This window comes from Muscardinus avellanarius, assembly GCF_963383645.1.
Source record: "Muscardinus avellanarius genome assembly, chromosome: 5".
Taxonomy (NCBI): domain Eukaryota; kingdom Metazoa; phylum Chordata; class Mammalia; order Rodentia; family Gliridae; genus Muscardinus; species Muscardinus avellanarius.
Genome location: NC_137790.1, coordinates 102,445,957 through 102,469,496, shown reverse-complemented (window position 1 = coordinate 102,469,496; position 23,540 = coordinate 102,445,957). Strand labels below are relative to the sequence as shown.

Here is a 23,540-nt window from a genome sequence, read left to right as displayed (position 1 = left end):
TGAAACTTCATTAGCATCATAGAAGTAAAAAACAAGGAACAAACCAATAACAACTAGCAGATTCACATTCTAAACAGAGATTCCAAAAGCAGATGTGTTGTTGTTACATAACCACACTATTCCATTACATTGATATGCTGCTTTCTCGTTTGTGAAAGATTTTTATATCCATGAGTAAATGGGAAAGAAAAATAAAATCCAAATGGACTCTGTCTTTAGAGTCAAGACTGGGTGAAATTGCTGGAAGAAAAAGAATAAAACTAAACTGGAAAACAAAACATCAAGAAAGGTGATTATAAACTAAAAGGCAGTCAACTGAACTGTAAAGGTAGAAGATAAAATGTCTGGGTAAAAAGCAGTGGAAGGAACCTCAAAGCATAACAGGCAACATAGGAGTGCTGTGGGTAGGTCTTTCTTTGATCAGTCTATGGCAAGCTCTGTAAAAAATAATGTCTAAATATGAGCATTTGAAGGATGGTAAATAAATTTAATATAAACAGAATATGTTTCTTATATCACATCTTTTGGAATTTGGACAAGATCAGGAAGCTTATCTAGCATCAGCATCTGCTCATTATTAAAAGTTCAAAAAGAGCCCAATCTGCCTTTGTTATGTCTTCAGTTTTTCCTCTTAACTGGGCATGGCGGTGCATGCCTTTAGACTTAGCATTTAGGGAGATCACTTGAACCCAGAAATTTGAGATCAGATGGGCAACACAGCAGAGATCCCATCTCAAAAAATTTCTTTGTTATTATTGGACGTGATCATTGTTGTTTTCTTCTATTTCCCTTCCTCTTCCTTTTATCCTCTTCTTTAGAAAAAAACTTTTAATAAGATGTCTGAGTCATCAGGGTCCTACTGAGATAATCAAATAACGATCTTCAGACACACAGCCATTTATATTATTTGAGTAATATATGGTTGAGTTTAATTATTTTTAGAATTTATTTGCTTTAGTCTTCATTATTTATTTTTCTTGTTTTTGAACACACGGCTATGTGTTACATTGCAAGGCTATTTTATTAATTTATGTGATATTCATGAAGAAGAGGAAGGGCCTCAGACATCAGGAAGAGAAGGAAAGTGGTGATGATGCATGCTATTCTTAGAGTTGCATTGTCTCAATATTGTAGAGTGGATTTGCTAAATATTATTTTCGCACATCACACACGAGAAAAGCAAAGCTTATCAACACAACCAGTGAAGTGAAAGCTTATGCTAGGGGTAATGCTTTTGAGCACAATGCTTATTGAATCCAATTGCTGTCCTGATCTGCATGGGAACTGCTCTAGATTTTAAAGATGATATGGTTTTCATCAGTTTTAGGATGAAATAACAGGATTTTTAGAAGAAACCAATGATTGTGATGTCATAGATGTACTTGAACATAGTTTCTTTTTTAAAAAATTGGTGCATTGTAATTATACATCATGGTAAGGTTCTGAGTGACAAATACATACATACAGCATTCACTGTGTGTTTCTCTCCAGTTCCTACCCAGCTCCCTCCATTCCCCATAATAATATTCACTTTGATACAGATAACCTTATGTATGAACAAAGGATTATTTGAATAGTTTGCATCATCATATCTCTCCTTTATCCTCCTCCTTCCCTACAACCCTCTATGGAACCCCTTACCAATTTCACTAGTATCTCCCCTCATTTAACTGAGGTCCTCTGATTCCTAGTTTCTAACTTCCACATATGAGTGAAAAGATGTGGCCCTTTACTTTCTGTGACTGGCTAATTTCACTAAGCATAATATTCTCTAATTTCATCCCTTTTCTGCAAATCACATGATTGTATATTTTTATGGCCGAGTAGAATTCTATTGTGTATATATGCCATTATTTCATATTTCAGTCATTTGCTGACAGACACCTTCCTTGGCTATCATAAATTAAGCTGCTATAAATATGGAAACACATATATCCCTATAATAATCTAATATCAATCTGTTTGGGGAATATCCCCAAAAGTAGTACGGCTGGTTGTATGGTGACTTTATTTACAGTCTTTTAAGGAACCTGCATACTGATCTCCATAGCACCTATACTAATTTGTAATCCCACCAACAATGTATAAGGGTTTCTATTTCCCACATCCTCACTAGCATTTATTGTTTTTATTCTTGATGATTGCCATCCTAACTGAAGTTACATAGAATCTCAGTGTAGTTTTGATTTGCATGATGTACATTTCTTCATATATAGTAGTTAGCCAGTTGAATTTCTTCTTTTGAGAAATGTCTACTCAGATATACTGCCCATTTTTTATTTTTTTGTGTTTTTGTAGTATTGCATTTTAAAGTTCTTTATATATTCTAGATGTTAATCCTTTATCAGAGGAGTAACTGGCAAAGATTTTCTCCTATTCTTTAGGGTCTCCTTTTGGTTTTTGTTAGTTTTCTTCACTTCCCAGAAGCTTTTTAATGATTGCCATATCATTTATTAATATTTGTATTTATTTCCTGAGATTTGGGGGTCTTATTGAAGGATATAAATCTTTCACCCATAAAATTGTAATAAATTCTCAGAAAGTTGTGAAAAGGACTACATATGATACACATAGGTGCTTAATTCACACCTGCTATGTGGTAGGTGTTCAATAAATGCTCGTCCTTTTTATTGCCTGAGAATTATTTCTTAATGTGGTCACTTCTGAATTGCAAAAACAAGTTGTTCCTTGAAGTGTGGTATAATGAACATAATCTTTGACCTTTCACAGAAATTCTAATATTTTATATACTTTTTATGGTTTAAAGGAGAACTTGGAGTGTTTGATATGGTCTTTTGTGAAAGCAAAAAAGAGACATAAAGGTATGAATGGTTCTTGGAGGATTTTACTGTGCTTGGTTCCTTGAAAAGGCAAAGTGTCTAACTTGCAAAAACTCTAACCAAGTATCTTTGAAATAATAAAGCTATCATTTCCTTTCATTTTCTCCATATTTGCAAGCCTGTACAAGCATATGTGTGCATGCAAACATGCATAGAATGTTTTATTCACTTGATTTAAGGGAAGAATTAATAATCTAAGCATCATAGAGAGAACTAAGAAGACAAGAAGAAGTAGAATCGGGTTTTCCACTTGTTTTTCTTTATACTGTCCCCTGCCCTTGTTCTGGGGATTGAATCCAGGGCCTTGTTCATGATAGGCAACTATTTTACCACAAAACCACACTCTAGCCCTGTATAATAAATTTGATTTGGGGTGCCCCAAACCCTCAAAGAAATGTGGTGGCAATATTAAAAGTGGGGCTTTGTTGTAATCTCAGCAGTAGATGTCTATTTTAATGTATTTATCTGAATGGTGGCCCAGAAAAGTAGGATATGGCTCGAGAATGTGGGTCTCTGGGACTACTGCACCTTGGAGGATATATATGGTTCCTCCTCCCCCTGCTATATATGGTTCCTCCTCCCCTTTATATATATAGTTCCTCCTCCACTTGCTCTCTCCTTTACTTCTGCTCTCCATGCCATGAGGAGAGAAGCTCTGTGCTCTCCCTCTCTGACCTTCCTGCCACCGTGCCCCTGAGACACATGGTCTCTAGCCTCACATGGACTGAACTCAAAATCTCCAAAGCATGAGCAAATAAATCTTTCTTCCCCTATGTTATGTGGTAAGTTCTTTGGATTATAGCTTTGAGAATACTAATATACACTGCAATAGACATTTTGTAATTTAAACCCTTTCTTTAAGAGTTGAGGAAAAAATATGGATTGTATATTTTAGAAATCAATGGCAATATCATCAACATAAACACTCACATGTTTTCCCATAGCAAGACATGGAGGTATCCAAAAGATTTTATATAATATATATATAATATTTATTTATAAATATATATATTTATAAAATATATATCTTACATACATATCTTATATACATTATATACTTATATGCATATAATATCATACCCTTTTCTTTTGTGTTCTCAATTATCCTTCTAAAAGTGGTATCAACATTGATATATACTATACAAATATACTATATATTTGCTTCTATCAAGAAACTGGCACCAACAATATTCTCTTTAGTTTACTATTTTAGTTTATTTGGGTTCACTTAAGGTTTTAAAAATTATTTTATGTTATTGACCTGTTGAATTTAGTGGTCAATTTTAAAATTCAGTTATGATAAAAGAGCACTGTAACTTAAAATATCTCATTTCTTGAGAACAGCAGGAAATTTGCAAAAGTCCTCTTAGTTCTACTATGAACAAGTTCATTATAAAACTCATGAATATCTATAATGCTGTGAGCTGAAGTAGCTTCTGAAAATTTTAATTTTTCTCAAAATTATGGAAAATGCCATTTCAAAAGTTGTATTTTCATGAATGTTTACACATTGTCTACTGATCTACACACCCAGAACTTTTTCTTTCTTCTCTTTTTTTTTTCTCTTTTAAAGCAAGGTCTTGCTAGGTTGCTGAGAGTCTCTCTAAGTTACTGAGGCTGGCCTTGAACATACAATCTTCCTGTGTCAGCCTCCTAAGTACTAGGACTACAGGTATGCCCTGCCATGCCCAGCTAGAAAGGGTGTTTTAAAAATATTTTACTTTACAAAAATAGAGATTCTATTACTATTAGTACCAGTGACAATGCTGTATTACTCATTGATGGTGAAACTGAAATAAAATACAAACCCAGTATCTTTTGAGATTCAGAAAAGGATGAAAGAAGTTTACTTGGATATAAAGATAGGAAAGAAGAAGCAAAAAAAAAAAAAAAAGTTACTTATGAAAATAAAGCTAGTAAAAGTGGATTTAAATCTATGCATTGGTTTGTTTGATTTTCTTATTTTATGAACCATTGAGTTATTTATATATGTATTGTTAAATTTCCAAGTATTTGGAGTGATTATTTTTAGATATCTTACTGTTATTTATTTCTAATTTAATGCCTTTGTGGTTAGAAAACATACTGATAAGATATCAAAAATTTTGAAACCTTATTGAACCTTATTTTTGATAATATACATTTTTAAAACCTACTTGGATAATAACACAGAAAAATTGAAACTAAAAACAGTCTTTTATGTCTGTTATGTGGCATATCATTTTTAAAAACTTTCAACCTATGCTTCTGATAAATAGCCTATAGTTGAGACTTGCAATTTAACCCAGACTGAAAGTCTCTGCCTAACTAGAATACTTGAGCAGTGTATAATATTTAATGTAATTAATACAATTTTGTAAGGCTTTATATTGCTATTGTTTTCTAGTACCTTATTTATTTTTTGTTCCCTTCATTATTTACTGATTTATTTTTGGCTTATTGCATATTCCTCATTGTGTAATTTTACATTCATTATTGGTTCTAGATTTTTTAATACTTTTAAATTGTTCTTCTAAAGAAGCACCCTTCATTTATCACAGACTATTTAGAGTTAATATTATACTACCTCTTGTAAAATCCTTAGTGTAGTAAAATTCTGTTTTTCTCTCTTCCATAGACCTTTGTGGCATTGTAGTCAAATATTTTACATCAACATATGTAATAGTTTTATTATTTTTACATTAGATGATAAAAATTTTATTACTTTTTAAGCATTCATCTTTAAGAGAAAGTTTTAGAACAAAAGAAACTAATAATTTCTGCTGCTTTTCATTCATTATTGTAGATCTAAGTTTTGTTCTACTGCCATTTTCTTTAGCATGAAATACCTTTTATCATTCTCAAAGTGTGGTTTTGATAGAGACCAACTCTTCAACTTTTATTTTTATTAAATTAAAAAAAATTATTCTAGCAGGGCGTGGTGGCGCATGCTTGTAATGCCCGCGCGTGGGAGGCTGTGTCAGGAGGATCGTGCAGGTTGAAGCCAGCCTCAGGTACTTAGTGAGGCTCTCAGCAACTTAGTGAGACCCTGTTTCCAAATAAAATAGAAAATAGGTCTGGGAGTGTAGCCCAGAGGTAGAAGGCCCCTGGGTTCCATCCCCAGGACCACCAAAAAAAAAAAAATTCTAAATTTTTTTTAAAAAAAATTCTAATTTTTGAATAATAAGTTTGCTAAAAATAGAATTCTGATTTTACTTTTTTCCTTCGGTGCTTTGAATTTGTTTCATTATATTTAGCATCCAAATTTTCTGATTAAAAGTCACCTGTTATTTTACCATTGTTCTTCTATATATGATGTCTTCTATATATGATGATATGTCTTCTATATATGATGATATGTCTTCTATATATGATGTCTTCTATATATGATGTCTTTCTCTGGCTGCTTGTAGTATAGTATTTTTCTTAGTCTTGGTTTTTTTTTTCTTCCCTTCCTCCCTCACTTTCTTCCTTTCCTTTTTTGTGGTACTGAGGATTGAACCCAAGGTTGTTCTACCTCTAAGATAAATCCCCAGTTTTTTTTTTTTTCCCCATTTTGAAACAGGGTCTTGTTTGGTTGCTGAGGCTGGTCTCAACAAACTTATGATCCCCCTGTCTCAGTCTCCTAAGTACTGGAATTATCACCCGTGCCCAGCTTTGGTATTGGGTTTTCTTTTTCTTTTTTTTTTTTGTGGTACTGGGGGTGGAACCCAGAGGCTTTCTACCTCCAGGCTACACTCCCAGACCTATTTTATATTTTATTTGGAAACAGGGTCTCACTAAGTTGCTGAGAGCCCCACTAAGTAGACGAGGCTGGCTTCAAACCTGTGCAATTCTCCTGTCTGACTCCCAAGTGCAGAGATTACAAGCATATGCCACGATGCCCAGCTTGGGGTTTCAATAGATTATGATCTTCCTATATATGGTTCCTTTTGTATTTATCTTAAGTACCCTCTTCTTTTTAACTAAATTTGGGAAATTTCCAAAAATTACTTTTTATATCTCATGACCTTTCCCATACCCCTGAGATTTCAGTAACATGTATGCCATATTGTTCTTACTATTACTGAGGAAAGTTTACTAATTCAATTTTTAAGTTTACAGATTACTTTTAAAAATCTCTTTTTTCTCTGTTTTTCATGTTGGGTAATTTCATTAGATTTGTCTTCAAGTTTAGTAATCTTTCTTTAGCAGTCTATCATAAATATTTTGTTTTGCATATTTTATTAATCTATTCTAAATCTATTCTAAATTATTTTTTGGCTCTAGTTTCTATTTTCTGTTGAGAGTTTCATCTTTTAACTAATTATGACAATTTTTACCTTAAAGCCTTTAAATGTCTTTTCATAGATTTGTTGAAATCTTGACTATTAAGTTTAACCTCTGAGTCATCTTGGGTTCTATTTTTATAAATTGATTATTTTCTTAAGTATCCATCTCACTTTCCTATCTCTGCACTTGTAGCAATTTTAAGCTTTGTGCTGAACATTTTGCATGAAGTTTTGTAAAGAATCTAAATTATGATATTGTCTCTGAAACATTGCCAAGGTTTGTGTTTTTTAACTTTTTTTTTTTTTGGTGGTTCTGGAGTTCCTGGAAGCCCTTCTACCTCCGGGCTACACTCCCAGACCTATTTTTACATTTTTATTTGGAAACAGGGTCTCCTAAGCCAGCACGCGCGGCTGGCTTCGAACCTGCGCGATCCTCCTGTCTCTGCCTCCCAAGCGCGGGGATTACAAGCGTGCGCCACCACGCCCGGCTAACTTTTTTATTATAAAATTAAATGGCAGATACTTGTGACCTTATTAAGTTTGGTTCCCATCTCTGTTAGGGTAGTTCTGTTTTTGGCTTAAGGTTAATCTTATGGATTGCTCCTATCTGTAGGTCATGGTCCTTACTCTTACTGGAATCTCAGGTGAAAGCTTGAGGTGTTCAGAAAGATCTTTTTACTCTCATACTCTAATATCTCTCAGCATTGCAGTCATCTAGTATTTCTATTCATAGTTAATTCTGTAATAAGCAATGTCTCTTACATGGAATTATCCCCTTACATGCTTATTTCAGACCATGGTTGAAAACCTGCAGAAACTCCCCATGCAATCTCTCTCCCCTATCCCTTTCATAAAGCCACTCTTCTTTGGCTACATGCTCTATAAATGGTAGCTTTTTTGCTAGCCTTATATTTAAATCTCTGCCTCTTCAGTATAGTGAGATTACAGTTCAAATTGGTCTCTATGTTCCTAAATTAAGGCAGAAAAGAAGCAGGAAAAATTTTTAAAAATTGAGTAATAACAATGTATTTCTCTGCTTTCAAAGGTCATTTTTGCTCTGAACCTTGTCCAATGCCTGAAAATAGTTGGTGTGTCAATTTTCTCCAGTTTTATAGTTATTTGTAGAAGAAAGGTCCAGCAACATGTCTAAACTCTGCCATGTCTAAAAAAAGAATAGCCCATGGATTTATATTTAAATTTCACAAAGACTTGTGAGATATTTGAGAAGTACTACTGTTATAGTCTAATCTTACTGAAAAATAAATTCAAGTTGTGAGTCACAATTTGAACCCAGGAAGTCAGATTCTGTGCTCCGACTCAAAAACTGCTTGTTTGTGTTTTTAATGATTGTCATTCTAATTGGAGTTAGGTAAAATCTCTGGGTTGCTTTGATTTGCATCTCTCTGCTAATGATGTAGAGCATTTTTTCATATATTTATTGGCCGTTTGAATTTCTTCTTTTGTGAAGTGACTATTTAGTTCATTTGTTCACTTTTTGATTGAGTTGTTTTTTTCAGTGCTGAGTTTCTTGAGTTCCTTGTATATTCTAGATATTAGTCTTTTAACAGAGGAATAGTTGGCAAATTTTTTCTCCCATTCTGTCAGCTCTGTTGAGGTACTTGATAGTTTCCTTTGCTTTACAGAAACTCTTCAGTTTAATGAAATCCCATGTATTGATTAACCTTTTAGTTTCTTGTGTCTTTGGGGTCTTGTTGAGAACATTTTTCACATATGCCTGTGTTGAAGTGTTGGATCTATGCTCTTTTCAAGGAGCTGCAACGTCTCTGGTCTGATTTCCAAGTCTTTGATCCATCTTGAATTGACTCTTGAGCAGGGTGAGTAAGTAGGGTTTTTTTTTTTTTTCTGCATAAAGTTAACCAGTTTTTTCTGCATAAAGTTAACCAGGTTTGGCAACACCATTTTTTTAAGAGGCTATCTTTTTTCCAGTGTATGTTTTTGGCTTCTTTGTCAAAAATCAATTGGCTTTAAGTGTGTGGATTTGTTTCTGAGTCTTCTATTCTGCTCCACTGGTTTATGTTTCTGTTTTTGTGCCAGTGCCATGCTGTTTTTATTATTATGGCTTTGTAGTACAGTTTGAAGTCAGGTATTATGATGCTAAATCCTGGCAAGGATATGGAGAAGTAGGAACTCTAATACATTGTTGGTGGGATTGCAAGTTAGTGCAACCACTTTGGAAAACAGTATGGAGGATCCTCAGAAGAATTGGAAAAAACCTATCAGCAATACCACTTCTGGATATTAAAACCAAATTACTGAACTAATGCATGCATCTATGTTCATATACACACAATTCACAATTGGCAAACTATGGAACCATCCAAAATGTCCATCAACAGATAAATGGATTACAAAACTATGGGAAATGTACACAATAAAATTTTACTCAGCTATAAAAAAGAACAAAATTATGTTATTTATAGTGAAATGGATGGAATTGGAGAACATTATGTTGAGTGAGATTAGTCAATCACAAAAAGTGTTGCTCTCCCTATTAAGTAGAAGTGAGAGAAAAAAGGATCATAGGAGAAACTTCATACAAAAGAGGAGAAATCATAGATGAGCAAAGGAGACCTAACTAGAGGTGATAAGAGAGGAAAAGAGGGAAACTCCCTAATGTGCAGGATTTACATTCACAAACATATCAAAGTCAATCACTAAGCCAAACATAAGAAGGAGGGAATGGGTTGGGAATTGAGGAAGAGATAAATGAGTGATGTGTGCATGTATGCCTCCACCTTCTTGTATTCCATTAAGATGTATGACTATAGTGCACCAATAAAAAAGAAAGAAAACTGTGCAGTCTAAGCATTATGAAGTTATGTTTATTTTCATCAGGGCATTTATCACATTCTCCATCTCATGTATTTACTGTTATTTATATTTTGTGTGTGTGTGTGTGTGTGTGTGTGTGTGTGTGTGTGTGTTTGCAAATTGTCTCCCTGTTGCTTAACACAGGAACAGACTCTTCTTGGGAATTCAATAAATACTTATTGAATAGTTACATGAATGCAAAGGCCAGGCCTATAACGTTTAAAAATAATATCTTTCTAAGTAGTTGGAATTTTAGACCTCATCTTGTCTGCCATCTTGTGGCAACAAAATTCTGCAACAAACAAAAAGTAGTGATGGGAAATGTATAAACAGTGTTATGCATCATTAGAATCTTTGCAATTATATACCCCAAAATACAATTAAATGATAGGAAAGGAGCTATAGTAGAATTTCACTCTGTGATAAGATACCACCTTAGGAATGTTCAAAACACCTATTGACAAACAGTAGCATTGTTTGATGAAGTGAGCACAGAGTTGCTATGTTTGGTGGGTCAAGCCAGCAATTCTTGTTGAAATAAATAGTGATAGCCATATCTGTTATATTGGACTTGTAATAAGAAAAAGAGAAAACCTTTTGTGTGACTTAATATTTCAGTGGCAATGCAAACCTATTTAATTTCAGAAGGTACTTTTTTAAATCTAAGAACCATAAAATTATGGTTCTTGTAGTCTTCTACATGACAAAACAATATACCTTTATTCTTATCAGAAGCAAAATTACATTATGATTTTAAAACTAATTTTTGTGTTAACAAGTCTCCTTAACACATGCAATAGACCTCACATTTACATAAAATGAAAGAAAGGCAGATGCAAATAGATGCAAAAAAGACTATTTTAATTTTGCTCCATGATTAAGATCAACTATCACAATGTGGTAATAATCCCAAAGCAGAATTCTGTAGTTAGTGTATTACTCATGGTTGTAAGCTATTTATAGATTAAATATCCTGATTAATTATTTTATGAAATATACTTGTTGATTATATTTCAGGTTGTTTTTAAATCTAGGATCTTTGAAAGTGTTTTTGTTGTTGTTGTTGTTGTTGTTTTTTGTGGGTCTGGGGATGGAACCCAGGGGAATTTGACCTCCACGCTACATCCCCTGCCCTATTTTTTATTCTTTATTTTGAAACCGGGTCTCACTGAGTTGAGGAGGGCCTCACTAAGTAGCTGAGGCTGTCCGCGAACTGTGATCCTCCAGTCTCAGCCTCCCGAATGCTGGGATTACAAGCATGCACCACCATGCCCGGCTCTTTGAAAGTGTTTTAAAGTAAAAATTATATGCACTGACTCTGTAGGCTCAGCAAAATCATTTTACTTCTTTTGGTGCATCATTAATTGTATGTTTAACCTCTATTGATTTGCATTTCTTAATGTTCAACTTAGATACAGAAGCAAAAACCATTTTAGGGTAGAAAAACTATACAAAAGTTAATCCAAATCTAACAGAGAAGATTGTGTTACTATTAATCATATTTTTTCCCTCAATAGTTTTTAGGGTCTTGAAAGAGAACTCTTAGCTTTAAAGCAGAAGTTTTCTAATTCTCAACAGTGAGCCTGTGGAAGTTGATTCTTGCATCTACAGAAATTGCATCATTTTATTGCATTATTTTATTTGAACTATAGAGAAAGTTTTGATCCTCATTCCCATACTCATTTTTAGTAAACTGAATTGAAAACTGACCATACCATTTGAGGACCACTTTTTTTTATTACTGAGTATGATTCAAAAATTCATTAAACAATTCTGATATCTATGAGGTATTTTCCTTAAAAATGTAAACCATGTTGGTGACCCTTCTGAGTATAATGAAAGTCATGGAGAGGGTGACACGTAATTGCTTTCACTGCATCTCAACTTATTATTGCTTACATATTCCTGTAAATTTCCTTAGCTAGTCTCAAATCTTATTAATTTTCTGATTATGCTCCTGATTCATCCTAGTTGTCCAGACATTCCAATATTTTGACATACTGAAATATATGCTACCTTTCCAGTACTGCTTCTTTCAAATGAAAATGGAACCAAGTTTCTTAAAAGACCATATATTATGACATTGGGTTAGAAAATATGGATGCATGAAATATTATTAGATATATAAGAGGCAGAAAGTTTTTTGGTGTCAAAGGGAACCTGTCTTTAGATTCCGTAATTCACTTAAGGGGAAGAATTTTTCCCATCCAGGAAGAAATGTTGTAAATTTCAAAGTGGTTTTGTCTTCTGTGGGTCTCTGATAACAACTCAAGAACATTATTAGGATTGTGAAAAATCTTGGGTAAAAATTTTGTATCCTAGTTCATGTGGGTTTGTAAATGAGTTTTACGATGTTGGTACATCTCTAATTTATATAACTGATAATTATGCTTCCCAGAGGCTATTAACAAAGCAGTTTTCATATTGCTAATAGTTTTTCCATCTGTATTCGAAGGAAGTTAAAGGATGTGAGATCAGAAAATGGACAACAAAAAAAGTTCTAGGTAAATTGCTCTAAGGTAGGATGAAATAGAGCCATCATAATTTCAAGGAAAAGATTATTTCCTTTATTATTTGAAAGGCATAACAAAATCACTTCATCTTTGCTGCATATTAATAGTGATAGGAGCAAGACTTTGGAAAGGACACAAGAAATATCCATTTTTTATAGAAGAAAATATAAAAGAAAAGAAATCCTGGGAATTCTCGGAAGACACATGATAATATAATGATACTGAGTTCTTGAGGAGGCTATAAATATAAAAAAAAATTTAGGATATAGATAAAAAGTATTTCACTCCTTTGGAAAGCTGTCCAAAGGATTATAGAATCCTTTGAATCAACTATGTTATCTTTAAATAGGCTCGTTAGTATCACTTCCCTTACTTACCTTCTTCTCAATAGCAATTTGTCCCTACAGCTATCTGCCTTTTAATTTTCTCTGTGTTGTGAAAATACATGGCTATGTTTTTCCACTGAGTTTTGAGATCCCCGTTGTTACCTACATGATTTGCACAACTCTCTATAAGTCAAATAGCAGGTAAATTATTTTTGATATTTCATCTTTAATTTAAATTAAATGAAAGGTGATAAGATGAACTAGACAAGCACCTTCAACCTGCATGCATAGTATTTACTTGTGGTTCTTAGTATTTCAATTTACCTGTGTGCATGATTCAGAGCAAGGTCAGGTTTCCTCATCCGTAGATAGCAGGTAACAAGCTTTGTCTCAATGAAACTTGCCACGCTTGCTATGTTTTCAGCAGATGACTCAAATGTGTTTCCTATAACTGCGCCTTTGCTGCAAAGCTTAAAAAAAAAGAACACTTTAAATTTCCTAATAATTATGTTAGGTAATTTATCTTTGGAATGAACAGAGCATACATATTCTTTACCAAACTATAAGTCAAATATTAATGTTCTGATTGTAAATTGAATAAATTGTTTCTATACATAACTAAATACACAATACATAACTAAAATAATATGTGACACATTTTACTGTAAAATATAAAATATTTTAAAAGTATGATAGATTTTAAAACTGTCATTTGCTTAGACAGTCTTTTTTAAATAAAACACAATAAGCAAAGTTATTAACAGAAAACTAGGCATAAATCATACTAAATACCAGTGCTTTTATGAAAACCCAGCTGAGCAATGATCTAGCACACTATCACATTTGATTTAATATAATAAGGGGTATCAGAAGTAAACTCCTAGGAACCATTAACATGATCAGTGATTAATTTGAGCCTGAATCATATTCTCTAGGATGTAATTGAAAGAAAAGAAGTGAAAATTTATTAGAATTTATTGGCAGAGGTCACAGTATTTGAAAAACATGGCAAGAATGTGGAATTCTTAATAAAAATTCCAGGAAGTCAATAGTTTCTGGGCAACAGAGATAAATTGTAGAATAATAAAATAATTATTGTTTCAAGAATCCCAAACATTAAGAAATATCAGTAATATGACAAGAGTAGGTTGATGCTTTTTTCCCCCACCTCAGAGTTTTTCTACAGTTTTGGAATTAAGAATAATGGAAAATTAGGCCAGACGTGGTGGCGCACGCTTGTAATCCCTGTGCTTGGGAGGCTGAGACAGGAGAATCGCACAGGTTTGAAGCCAGACTCAGCTATTCAGTGAGGCTCTCAGAAACTTAGTGAGACCCTGTTTACAAATAAAATATAAAATAGGTCTGGGAGTGTAGCCTGAAGGTAGAAAGCCTCTGGGTTCCACCCCCAGTACCCCCACCCCCCAAATAAAAGTATAATGGAAAATTAAACTTCTGTTAATTGACCCTTACCAGAATACCTTCTTTGCTCTTTTCTACCTCCCTCTGTTCACATACTAGTGAAAATGTTCTCACCAGAGTTAGTAATATTTGGAGCTAATAACTACTTATATGTAATTTAAAATAAAATTTCTTGTGTTTGAAATATTATTTGTTTAAATGATAGAATTTAAAATAATTTTTTTCTTTCATAGATTTTCTCAAGATAGTATTGCCATTTATATTATATTATTATTAAATTTATTAAAATGCAATTTAGCTATTTGAGAGTGGCTATCTTCTGTCCTAAAACATATCTGACTCTTTAGTTTTGTCCCCAAACTATGAATTACAAAATAATCTAGAATCTAGATATCAGTATTCCTAGTTTCAATTGGTAGTTATGTCATTGCTAGTATCTTTTTTTTTTTTTTTTTTTTTTTTTTGCAGTACTGGGGATTGAACCCAGGGTCATTCTTCTACCTTCAAGCTATACCCTCAGCCCTATTTTTTATTCTTTATTTTGAAAGAGAGTCTCACTAAGTTGCAGAGGGCCTGAGTATCTGAGGCTCCTGTCTCAGTGTCTCAAGTATTGAGATTACAAGTGTGTGCCACCACATCTGGCTTGCTATTATATTTTGTGTCATTTTTTATATTATTTATTAAAAACTTTTGCCATTTTGATAGATAAAATATGTCACTTCACTCAGTCAATAAATATTTATTGATATTTACAATTATTTTCTAATCAAATATTGTCTTTATATTTTAATATCAATTAGGCATTTTTATAGGACTTAGCTATTTTTAGCTCTTTGTAAATTTTATTTTCTACTGCTTGCCTATATCTATTATTATATTAATCTTTATCTTGTTAATTATTATAGCTGCTTAGTTAATTAAACTATTACTCCTTTTCTGATAGCAACTATATGTACATAATCAAATGCAGAAGCTTTATTCCAAAATTATCTAAAAATGTTATCTTTTTATAAAGGTTCTTATAAAACATATTATAAAACATTTCTTTTTATTATTTTGGATGAAAAGGAAAGATTACTTGTGGATGATACCATAGAAAGGACCTCAGTCAATTCTAAATCTGAATAGTTCATAAAGAGGACCCAATGAGATTGGTAATAGGAGAGATGAGACATTTAACACATATTTAGTAATTATGCTTGAGATTCTGACTTCAGAAATGTCAATGTGGTTGTAAGTGGTCTTTAAAGCATAATTTTGGAAAACATTATAGTTTCTATATGGTAGCTTAAGACAACATTTTTCTCTTTAAATTTGATTCTAAATTAAAAGACCCAGAAATGCTTAAACAGTTTTCCAGAAAAGAGTTTGGCATAACTATGAAACACAAAATTATAGAAAACAAAATTAGAAGAATGTATGTAGTTTTATTTATCAATAGCTGCTAGCATTAAAATTGTAGACTTCCTCAATTTTATCTCATAAGGAAAATCAGCATCTCCCCTGCCCCTCAAATCTTAAATATCTACTAACTCTTTGAGTAAAATCTTAACAAATATAACACAAGTCAAATATTGTATGTGTTCTTTGTTCCTCCTATCCATGGTATTCTCTTATTTGATGGTGTGGACAATTGTCCTTTCTCAGGCATGCTTTTTATGGTATATACGTGCCAGGCTTTTCAGAGTAGTGAGGGAACAGCTTCCACAAACACATTCAGATCCTTCATGGCAAGAGCAAGCCGACCTTCAGATTTCAAATATTAAATATATGGTCTGTGAACATTGACACAAAGTGAAGAATAAATGCCTAATCTCCTAATGTCTGCAGTAGTTTCCATTTCTATGAGATTCAAGGCCAGAAAAGGAATAAAAATGATCAGTCTTAAGACACAAATAAAAATACTCCATGAAACTAAATTATAAGACAGCAATGAAAGACAAAGATGATTTTTCATAACAGATTAAATTGGAAGGCAACCTGCTGGGTAGCTTTATGTATATTTGTGGTAATCTTATTTTTATCAATCAAGTATCATAAGATTGAAAACTTTACTGATTTTATCAAAGATTGCTTTATTTGTTATTTTCCAAAGTTGAACATCTTTGAAGTCAGCTTGGCAATAAGGAAACTGTTGTAAAATATACTGAAGTTACAGGTAGAATTATAGGTACATATAGCCATGCTGCTGGCAGATCTTGAAAAACATTCCAGGTATTTTTTTAATTTTTTATTGGTGCATTATACTCATACATCATATTGGGGTAAAAAACTTGTTTGAACATACATGCACACATCACCAATTTAACCCCTACCCAATTCCCACCCCATTCCCTCCCCAACCCTCCTTCCCTTGCTTGGCTTAGTGGTTGACTTCGAAATGTTTAAGTACATTGTGAGAATTTCCTTCTTCCCCCCTCCCATCCCCTCATTTAGGTTGTCTTGTTTGCTCCTCTATAGGATTTCCTTTTTCATCTAGAGTTTCTCCTATGACCCATTTCTCCTTAGCTTTCACATATTAGGGAAAGCATCTGATTTCTTATTTTTTGTGCCTGACTAATCTCACTTAGCATAATGTCCTCCAGTTCCATCCATTTCCCTTTTGAAAATGATGTAATTGAGGGTTTTTTTTGATGGCTGAGTAAAATTCCATTGTGTACATATATCAGAGTTTTGTAATCCATTCATCTGTTGATGGACATCTTGGCTGGCTCCATAGTTTGGCTATGGTGAATTGTGCAGCTATGAACATAGCTATGAACATAGATACACATGCATTAGTTTGGTAGTTTGGTTGCTTTCTTTTGGGTAGATACCCAGAGGTGGTATTGCTTATCAAATGGTAGATTTGTTCCCATTCTTCTGAGGATTTTCCATACTGTTTTCCAAAGTGGTTGCACTAATTTGCAATCCCATAAACAATGTTTTAGAGTTCCCACTTCTCCACATCCTCGCCAGCATTTGTTGTTGTTTGTGTTTTGAATGATTGCCATTCTAGTTGGAGTTAGGTGAAATCTCAGGGTAGTTTTGATTTGCATCTCTCTGATTGCCAATGATGTTGAGCATTTTTTCAGGCATTTATTGGCCATTTGAATTTCTTCTTTCATGAAGTGTCTATTTAGTTTGCTTGTCCATTTTGTTATTGGATGATTTGTTTTTTTAGTGTTGAGATTCTTGAGTTCTCTGTATATTCTAAATATTAGTCCTCTATCGGAGGTGTAAGTGGCAAAAATCTTCTCCCATTCTGTTGGCTCTCTGTTGAGGTTATTGACAGCTTCCTTTGCTGGTATTTTTGGAATTTTGAGTTTTTATGCAGATATTTTTATGAGTTGAGAGTTTAAGTCTCTAGAAAATGAAGGACTTTCATGTGATGTGAATTGGTTTAAAATGTAGGAAGAGTGACTCTTCAACTTATGTTTGCCTAAAAATACACTCTTTAAATCTTTCGTGAAGTAAGTCATAGAGCTAAGAAAATAAAATAATTATCTAAAATTAAGTATCAGTAAAAAGATTTTGAATTAAGAAAAGTATTATTAGGTGTTAATATTTACTTCAAAAGGAAGGCTAAAACATTTGTGAATAAAGTGTGGGCAAATGAAGAGTATAATATTTAAGCAAAAATGGTCAAAACTCTTGTAAGTATAGTTGGTATTTTAATAAGAATTAAATATTAAAAGAAATTTCAGTAGTAAATTAGAATTTTAAATATATTTTTATTGGTGCACTGTAGTCTCACATCATAATGTGATTAAGAGTGATAGTGACATATATGTACGCAGCACTTGGTGATCTTCCCTTCTCCCTCCTCACTCTCTTTCCCCACACTTGATATTGAGTTGTCCTTGGTATTCTCACATATGCACATAATTTCAATGGAATACTTTCTTTATGAATACCCCCTTCCCCTTACCTAGACCTCCTCTCTCACTCCACTGAAGTTTTTCCTCTATTATCTACAGTCTCTCTGTGTCTTGATTACTCAGTAATAAGCTCATGTTCCACAATAATTTCCTAAAATAATAATATAATAAGATTTTGAAGTTGTAAAATATTTTTTAGATTTCTTTCAGTTCTTAAAGTAATTAACATCAAGTGTGGTTTGAGAAATTATGCACAAAGAAATATCAAGGTTTCTTGAATAAAAACATAAAAAATAAAGCACAGCTGGGAATGGTGGTGTATGCATGTGATCTCAGTACTTGGGAGGCTGAGACAAGAGAGTCACATGTTTGAAGCCAGTCTCAGCTACTTAGGTCCTCTGCAATTTAGTGAGACCTTATTTCAAAGTAAAGAATAAAAAATAGGGCTTGGGGTGTAGCTCAGAAGTAGAATTCCCCTGGTTTCAACCCCCAGTATCATAAATAAATAAATAAATAAATAAATAAATAAATAAATAGCACAACACTAGCAGAAATAGTCAATATTAAATGTTATATTGTGATCACATTCTTAAAAATGCTGCAGTACCTTTTTATAAAAATTAGACTCATCATTAGGAATATTTATATTGCTAATGGATTCTCTCTTATTAGAATATTACATGATTTATATTTAACTATTATATTCCTGGGATATAAAATCTCCAAAAATTTAGTATAGAACAATAAATCTTAAGAAACATAATAACATTTGAGTTATCAAATAGACACAGATACATATCATCATCCAATTCATAATTTTTAAGGTTTTCAGAGCTAGGCATGGTGGCACACACCTGTAATCCTAGTACTCGTGAAGCTGAGACAAGAGGATTACAGGTTTGAGGACAATCTCAGCATGTAATGTCTCAGCAAGTAATTTGACTCTCATAAACCCAATGAAACTCTATTTACAAATAAAAAGAAGATAGGGCTTAGAGTATAGCTTGGAGGTAGAATGTCCCTGAGTTCAATCCCTAGTGCCACACACAAAACAAAAACAAAAACAATAAACAAAACAAAAACACAAAGATTTTCATGTTTTCAGAAATTATAAAAAAAGAAAGATGGAAGTCTGTACTCTATCCTCATATATAATTTTCATTCACTATTAATATGTATTTTCTGTACTTTTGAATGATTTTGTATCAAAAAGAATACATTATGGATCATAAATAATATATTATGAAAACATTTACAACAATTTATATCCTTTGCTTTTTATTTTTTAACTAAAAATTACAACATATTAAAAAAAACTCATGTGACAGTTGTAGTTAAATACTTCAAATATAGATCTGAATACCACAAGCAATGGGAAGTAAACTCACACACACACACACACACACACACACACACAAAACACTTCATCCAAATACAAACAACAGAATACACATTTTTCTCAAGTGCTTTTGGAAAAGTTGCCTATATATATATAATATCCTGGTTCATAAAACAAACCTCAACAAATTAAAATAAATTAAAAAATAAATTAAAATCATTCTGAGCATTGACCATAATGGAATCAAAACTCAATAGGAAAATATCCCAAATACTATAATCTGAAAGTGAATTAAAGTTATATATTATACCAAAAAAGGACACATAGATGATAATTAAGTATATAAGCTGATGCTTGGCATCATTAGTCACTACATAAATATAAATTCAAACCACAGGGAGATATCATTGCATACCTATCAAATGGCTAAATAAAAAATAGGGACAACTTCAGAATCTGAGAGTGCTGGCAAAATGGATCACTCACCCATTGCTGGTAGGAATGCAAAATAGTACTGCCAGTGTGGAAACAATATGGCAACTTGGAATAAAGCTAAACATGCAACTATTGTACAACCCAACAACTGCACTTCTAGACCCTCAGCCCAGGGGAATGAAGGCTTATGTTCATACAAAAGTCCATATGCAAATGTTTATGACAACTCAATTATTAACAGCCTCAAAGTGGACACAATCTATAATGCCCTTCAATAGTTAAATAATTAAACTAACTGTGGTACATTGTATACTATGAAGCATTATTCAGTAATAAGAAAGAACAAACTAGAGATAAATGAGTTGAAGAATCTTTAGGAAATATTCTGAGTGAAAAAAGCTAGTCTGCAAATTTTACATACTGTGTGATTATATGATAAAATAATAAATGAGATTAGTAATTGTTAGGGGTTAGGATCGGATGAATATTGTTCTATAGAAAGGAACCCTTAAAGTGATGATACTATAGTGTATTATAACTTTGGTGGGTCAGTGTGAGGATTCACACACAATAAAATTGCATAGAAACAATAATTCCCAAACATATAGGAGTGCATGTAAATATGAAGAAATTTTAGGACTTGTAGATTGTATCAATGACAATATTTTAGTTGTGAAAATATACTAAGGCTTGCAAGAGAGTGCTTGTAGGAGAAACTACACGAACAGTATATGAATTCCTTCTTCACTATAACTGCATCTGAAACTATGAGATTATTTCAAAAAATAAAAATGATTATGTTATGATTTAGGTACTTTTATTTTATCCCTTGTGTTTTTTTAATTTTTTCTTTTTGAAATAACTATTTTTAACTGAAATTTTGTATGAAAAGATAAACCATATCCAAGGGAAAAAGTTTTCCTTAAGCTTTTTTCCATCAAATTATAGAGATAACAATTCATAATAATAAAGTTTGCTCTGATGTTCTATTCACAAGCCATTATGAAAAAATGCATCAGGTCCTTCACATTACCATTGGTAGGGTCTGTTATTTTATGTTATTTGCCAAGAGATAAAGGTTGTGTTTAGTGATATTCACAGGTGGAGAGAGTGGGGAGTCATTTTTATAATGTGATCTTTTTTTTCTCTTAGTAATCTTTCAGTTTGTTAGCATCTACTTCAAGTAATTTTTTCAGAGTATATGTGGACAGTAACATTTTCAGCTCATGACTTACTGAGAATGTGTTATTACTGACATGAGTGAATGTGGCTGAGTACATATTTTTTGGGGACATAACCATTTTCTCTAGAAATTCATTATTCTCCATTTATTTCTGGTATTTAGCAGCAGAAGAAAAAACAATACTTTTTGATAAAAGTAAACATAATAAAAATTTTTTCTATGCTTAAATTTTTTTCTTCTTACACATGTAATTTTTTTGCAATTTAAAGTTGCTACTTCCAAGAGTTCAGATGTATTTTATATTCATCTATTTGCTTAGAGAAATGTTACTTTTTATTTGCATAATTTAAATATTTTTGCTAACTTAGAAAAGTTTTCTTAAGAGATATCTTGAATTATAGGTTTTTATACAACCAGTGTTTCTTTTTTTTCCTTAAGAAAACAACTCTTTATATCTATTATTCTGACTTTTTTTCATTTTAGAATAGTTTTAAGATTGCATTTTGGACTTCCGGGAAGATGGCGACCGAGAAAAGCGGGGTTTAAGAGCCCCTCTAACAACCAATCTCCATTACCACAAAATCAGTGCCTTTCATAGCCAGAAAACACCATCACCAGAGAAACAAAAATATCACCAGGCTCCAGAGAGAAAGCGGACTGAGAACAGAGCTCAGAGCAACAGAGGAGATACACCGGCCTCATGCCCAAGGACGCGGCAGCAGCGCCATACTGCCGGCGGCAGCGGCGACTTCACCGGACGGCTACAGCAAGCCGAGGTGAGCCGCTGCGGAGCAGGCAGGCGGGATTTCTCAGCGCAGGGAGCATCTAAAGCTCCCAGTGGCTGAGCTCAGCACACGCTGCAGGGACTCAGAGTGGAACTCAAAACCAAGAAGAAATAAGCCAGCCTCAAGGCCGAGGGCGTAGCAGCGGCACCATATTGCCACCAGTGGCAGCAGCAGCGAATTCACCGAGTCCAGTACAGCTACATATGCGAACTCAAGAACAGTGAGTCAAATAGCGGGCAACAGAGGAGAAATCCCAGTACTGTACTTCCTGGGACTTGACCCAGTGGGGGAGTGGCAGTGGCAGAGATATCACACCATAGGAGAACGTGCAACCTGGCAACCCCTATAGTTTAAAGCAGCCTCTATCGATTCCCTGGGTCGGAGGCTCTGTGATACAATCCAGTAAAGGAGTAGTGGGGTCTGAGATACTACAGACTCGAGATCCAGAGCACCTTAAGTGAAGTCATAGTGACCCAAGGGAAGAACCCAGAGAAGGCACAAACTTCCTAAATCATGGGAAAGAGGAATAACACGGGAGCAATGAATGCCCACAAGCCCACAACATCAGAACCCGATAAAACAGAAAATCAGAGATTTCTAGAAGATCAAATCAGAAAAATAACTGTAGAAATAATAGAGGTGCTTCGAAAAGAACTCAGAGAGAGCCAAAAAGAGATAAAGGATGCAATTAATGAAGTAAAGGCCTCAATTCAAAGCACAAACAACCGATTAGACCAATGGAGAACAGAATCTCGCTCTTAGAAGATGATCATTCCAAAAATGAACGCATAGTTTCTAATCTAGAAAAAAATATCCAACAACAGGAATCTGACATTGAAGAAATATGGGCCCATTTTAAGAGAGCTAACCTAAGAATAATTGGAATAGAGGAGGGAAAAGAAAGTGAAAGCAAAGGGATCAACAATCTCTTCAAGGAAGTAATAGCAGAAAATTTTCCAAACATAGAGCAAGACGTTGATACACAGATCCAGGAAGCTTATAGAACTCCCTTTGGACAGGATCGGAGAAGAGGATCCCCATGCCACATAATTGTCAAAATGACCAATGTGGAAGCCAAGCAGAGAATCTTAAAGGCAACAAAAACAAAGGGCCAAGTGACATTCAGAGGCAAACCAATTAGAATCACTCCAGACTTCCTAAACCAAGTCATGAGAGCCAGAAGGGCTTGGAGTAACATATTCCAAACTCTGAAAGAAAATAACTTCCAGCCAAAAATTTTCTACCCAGCAAAACTTTCTATCAAGTTAGATGGAGAAATAAGAAGCTTCCATGACAAAAAGAAACTGAAGGAATTTATGTCTTCAAAACCAGCGCTAGAGAAAATACTCAAAGAGATTAACTACAAAGAAGAAATAGGTAACACACACCAGAACCAGAGAAACAAGAGTTTCCATCCAACAGATAACTAAGATTGGTTATATGTGGAGATTCATTATTTATGTTAGTCTTTTACCTATCTCTAAATTGTATTGTTTGCCTTTATTGTTGTTAATTTTTAGGATTTCTAGTTGGAATATTAATATACCTTCAGATATAGCATTTGGAAATATTTTATCCAATTCTATTAGTAACTTTTAACTCTGTTTACAATGTCTTTGGATATACAATATTTTTTTATTTATTAGGGAGTCTGTATACTCTTCTGTTGCCTGCGCCATTGAAATCATATCCAAGAAATCACTGCCAATTTCAAGGTTGTGAGGTTTTATGACCCAGATTTTCTTCTAAAAGTTTATA

The 23,540-nt window shown here is 33.4% G+C and overlaps 1 protein-coding gene across 1 annotated transcript in view; it reads right to left on the bottom strand.

Annotated features, from left to right (window-relative positions):
* Positions 1 to 23,540, bottom strand: part of SPATA16 (spermatogenesis associated 16) — a gene marked incomplete at both ends in the record, with an annotated part of 238,626 nt that overhangs the window by 165,201 nt on the left and 49,885 nt on the right. Inside the window, one exon of the mRNA XM_080696395.1 lies at positions 13,086 to 13,231. Within this exon, the coding sequence (XP_080552521.1) occupies positions 13,086 to 13,231 (146 nt within the window). The remainder of the gene's footprint in view (positions 1 to 13,085; positions 13,232 to 23,540) is intronic.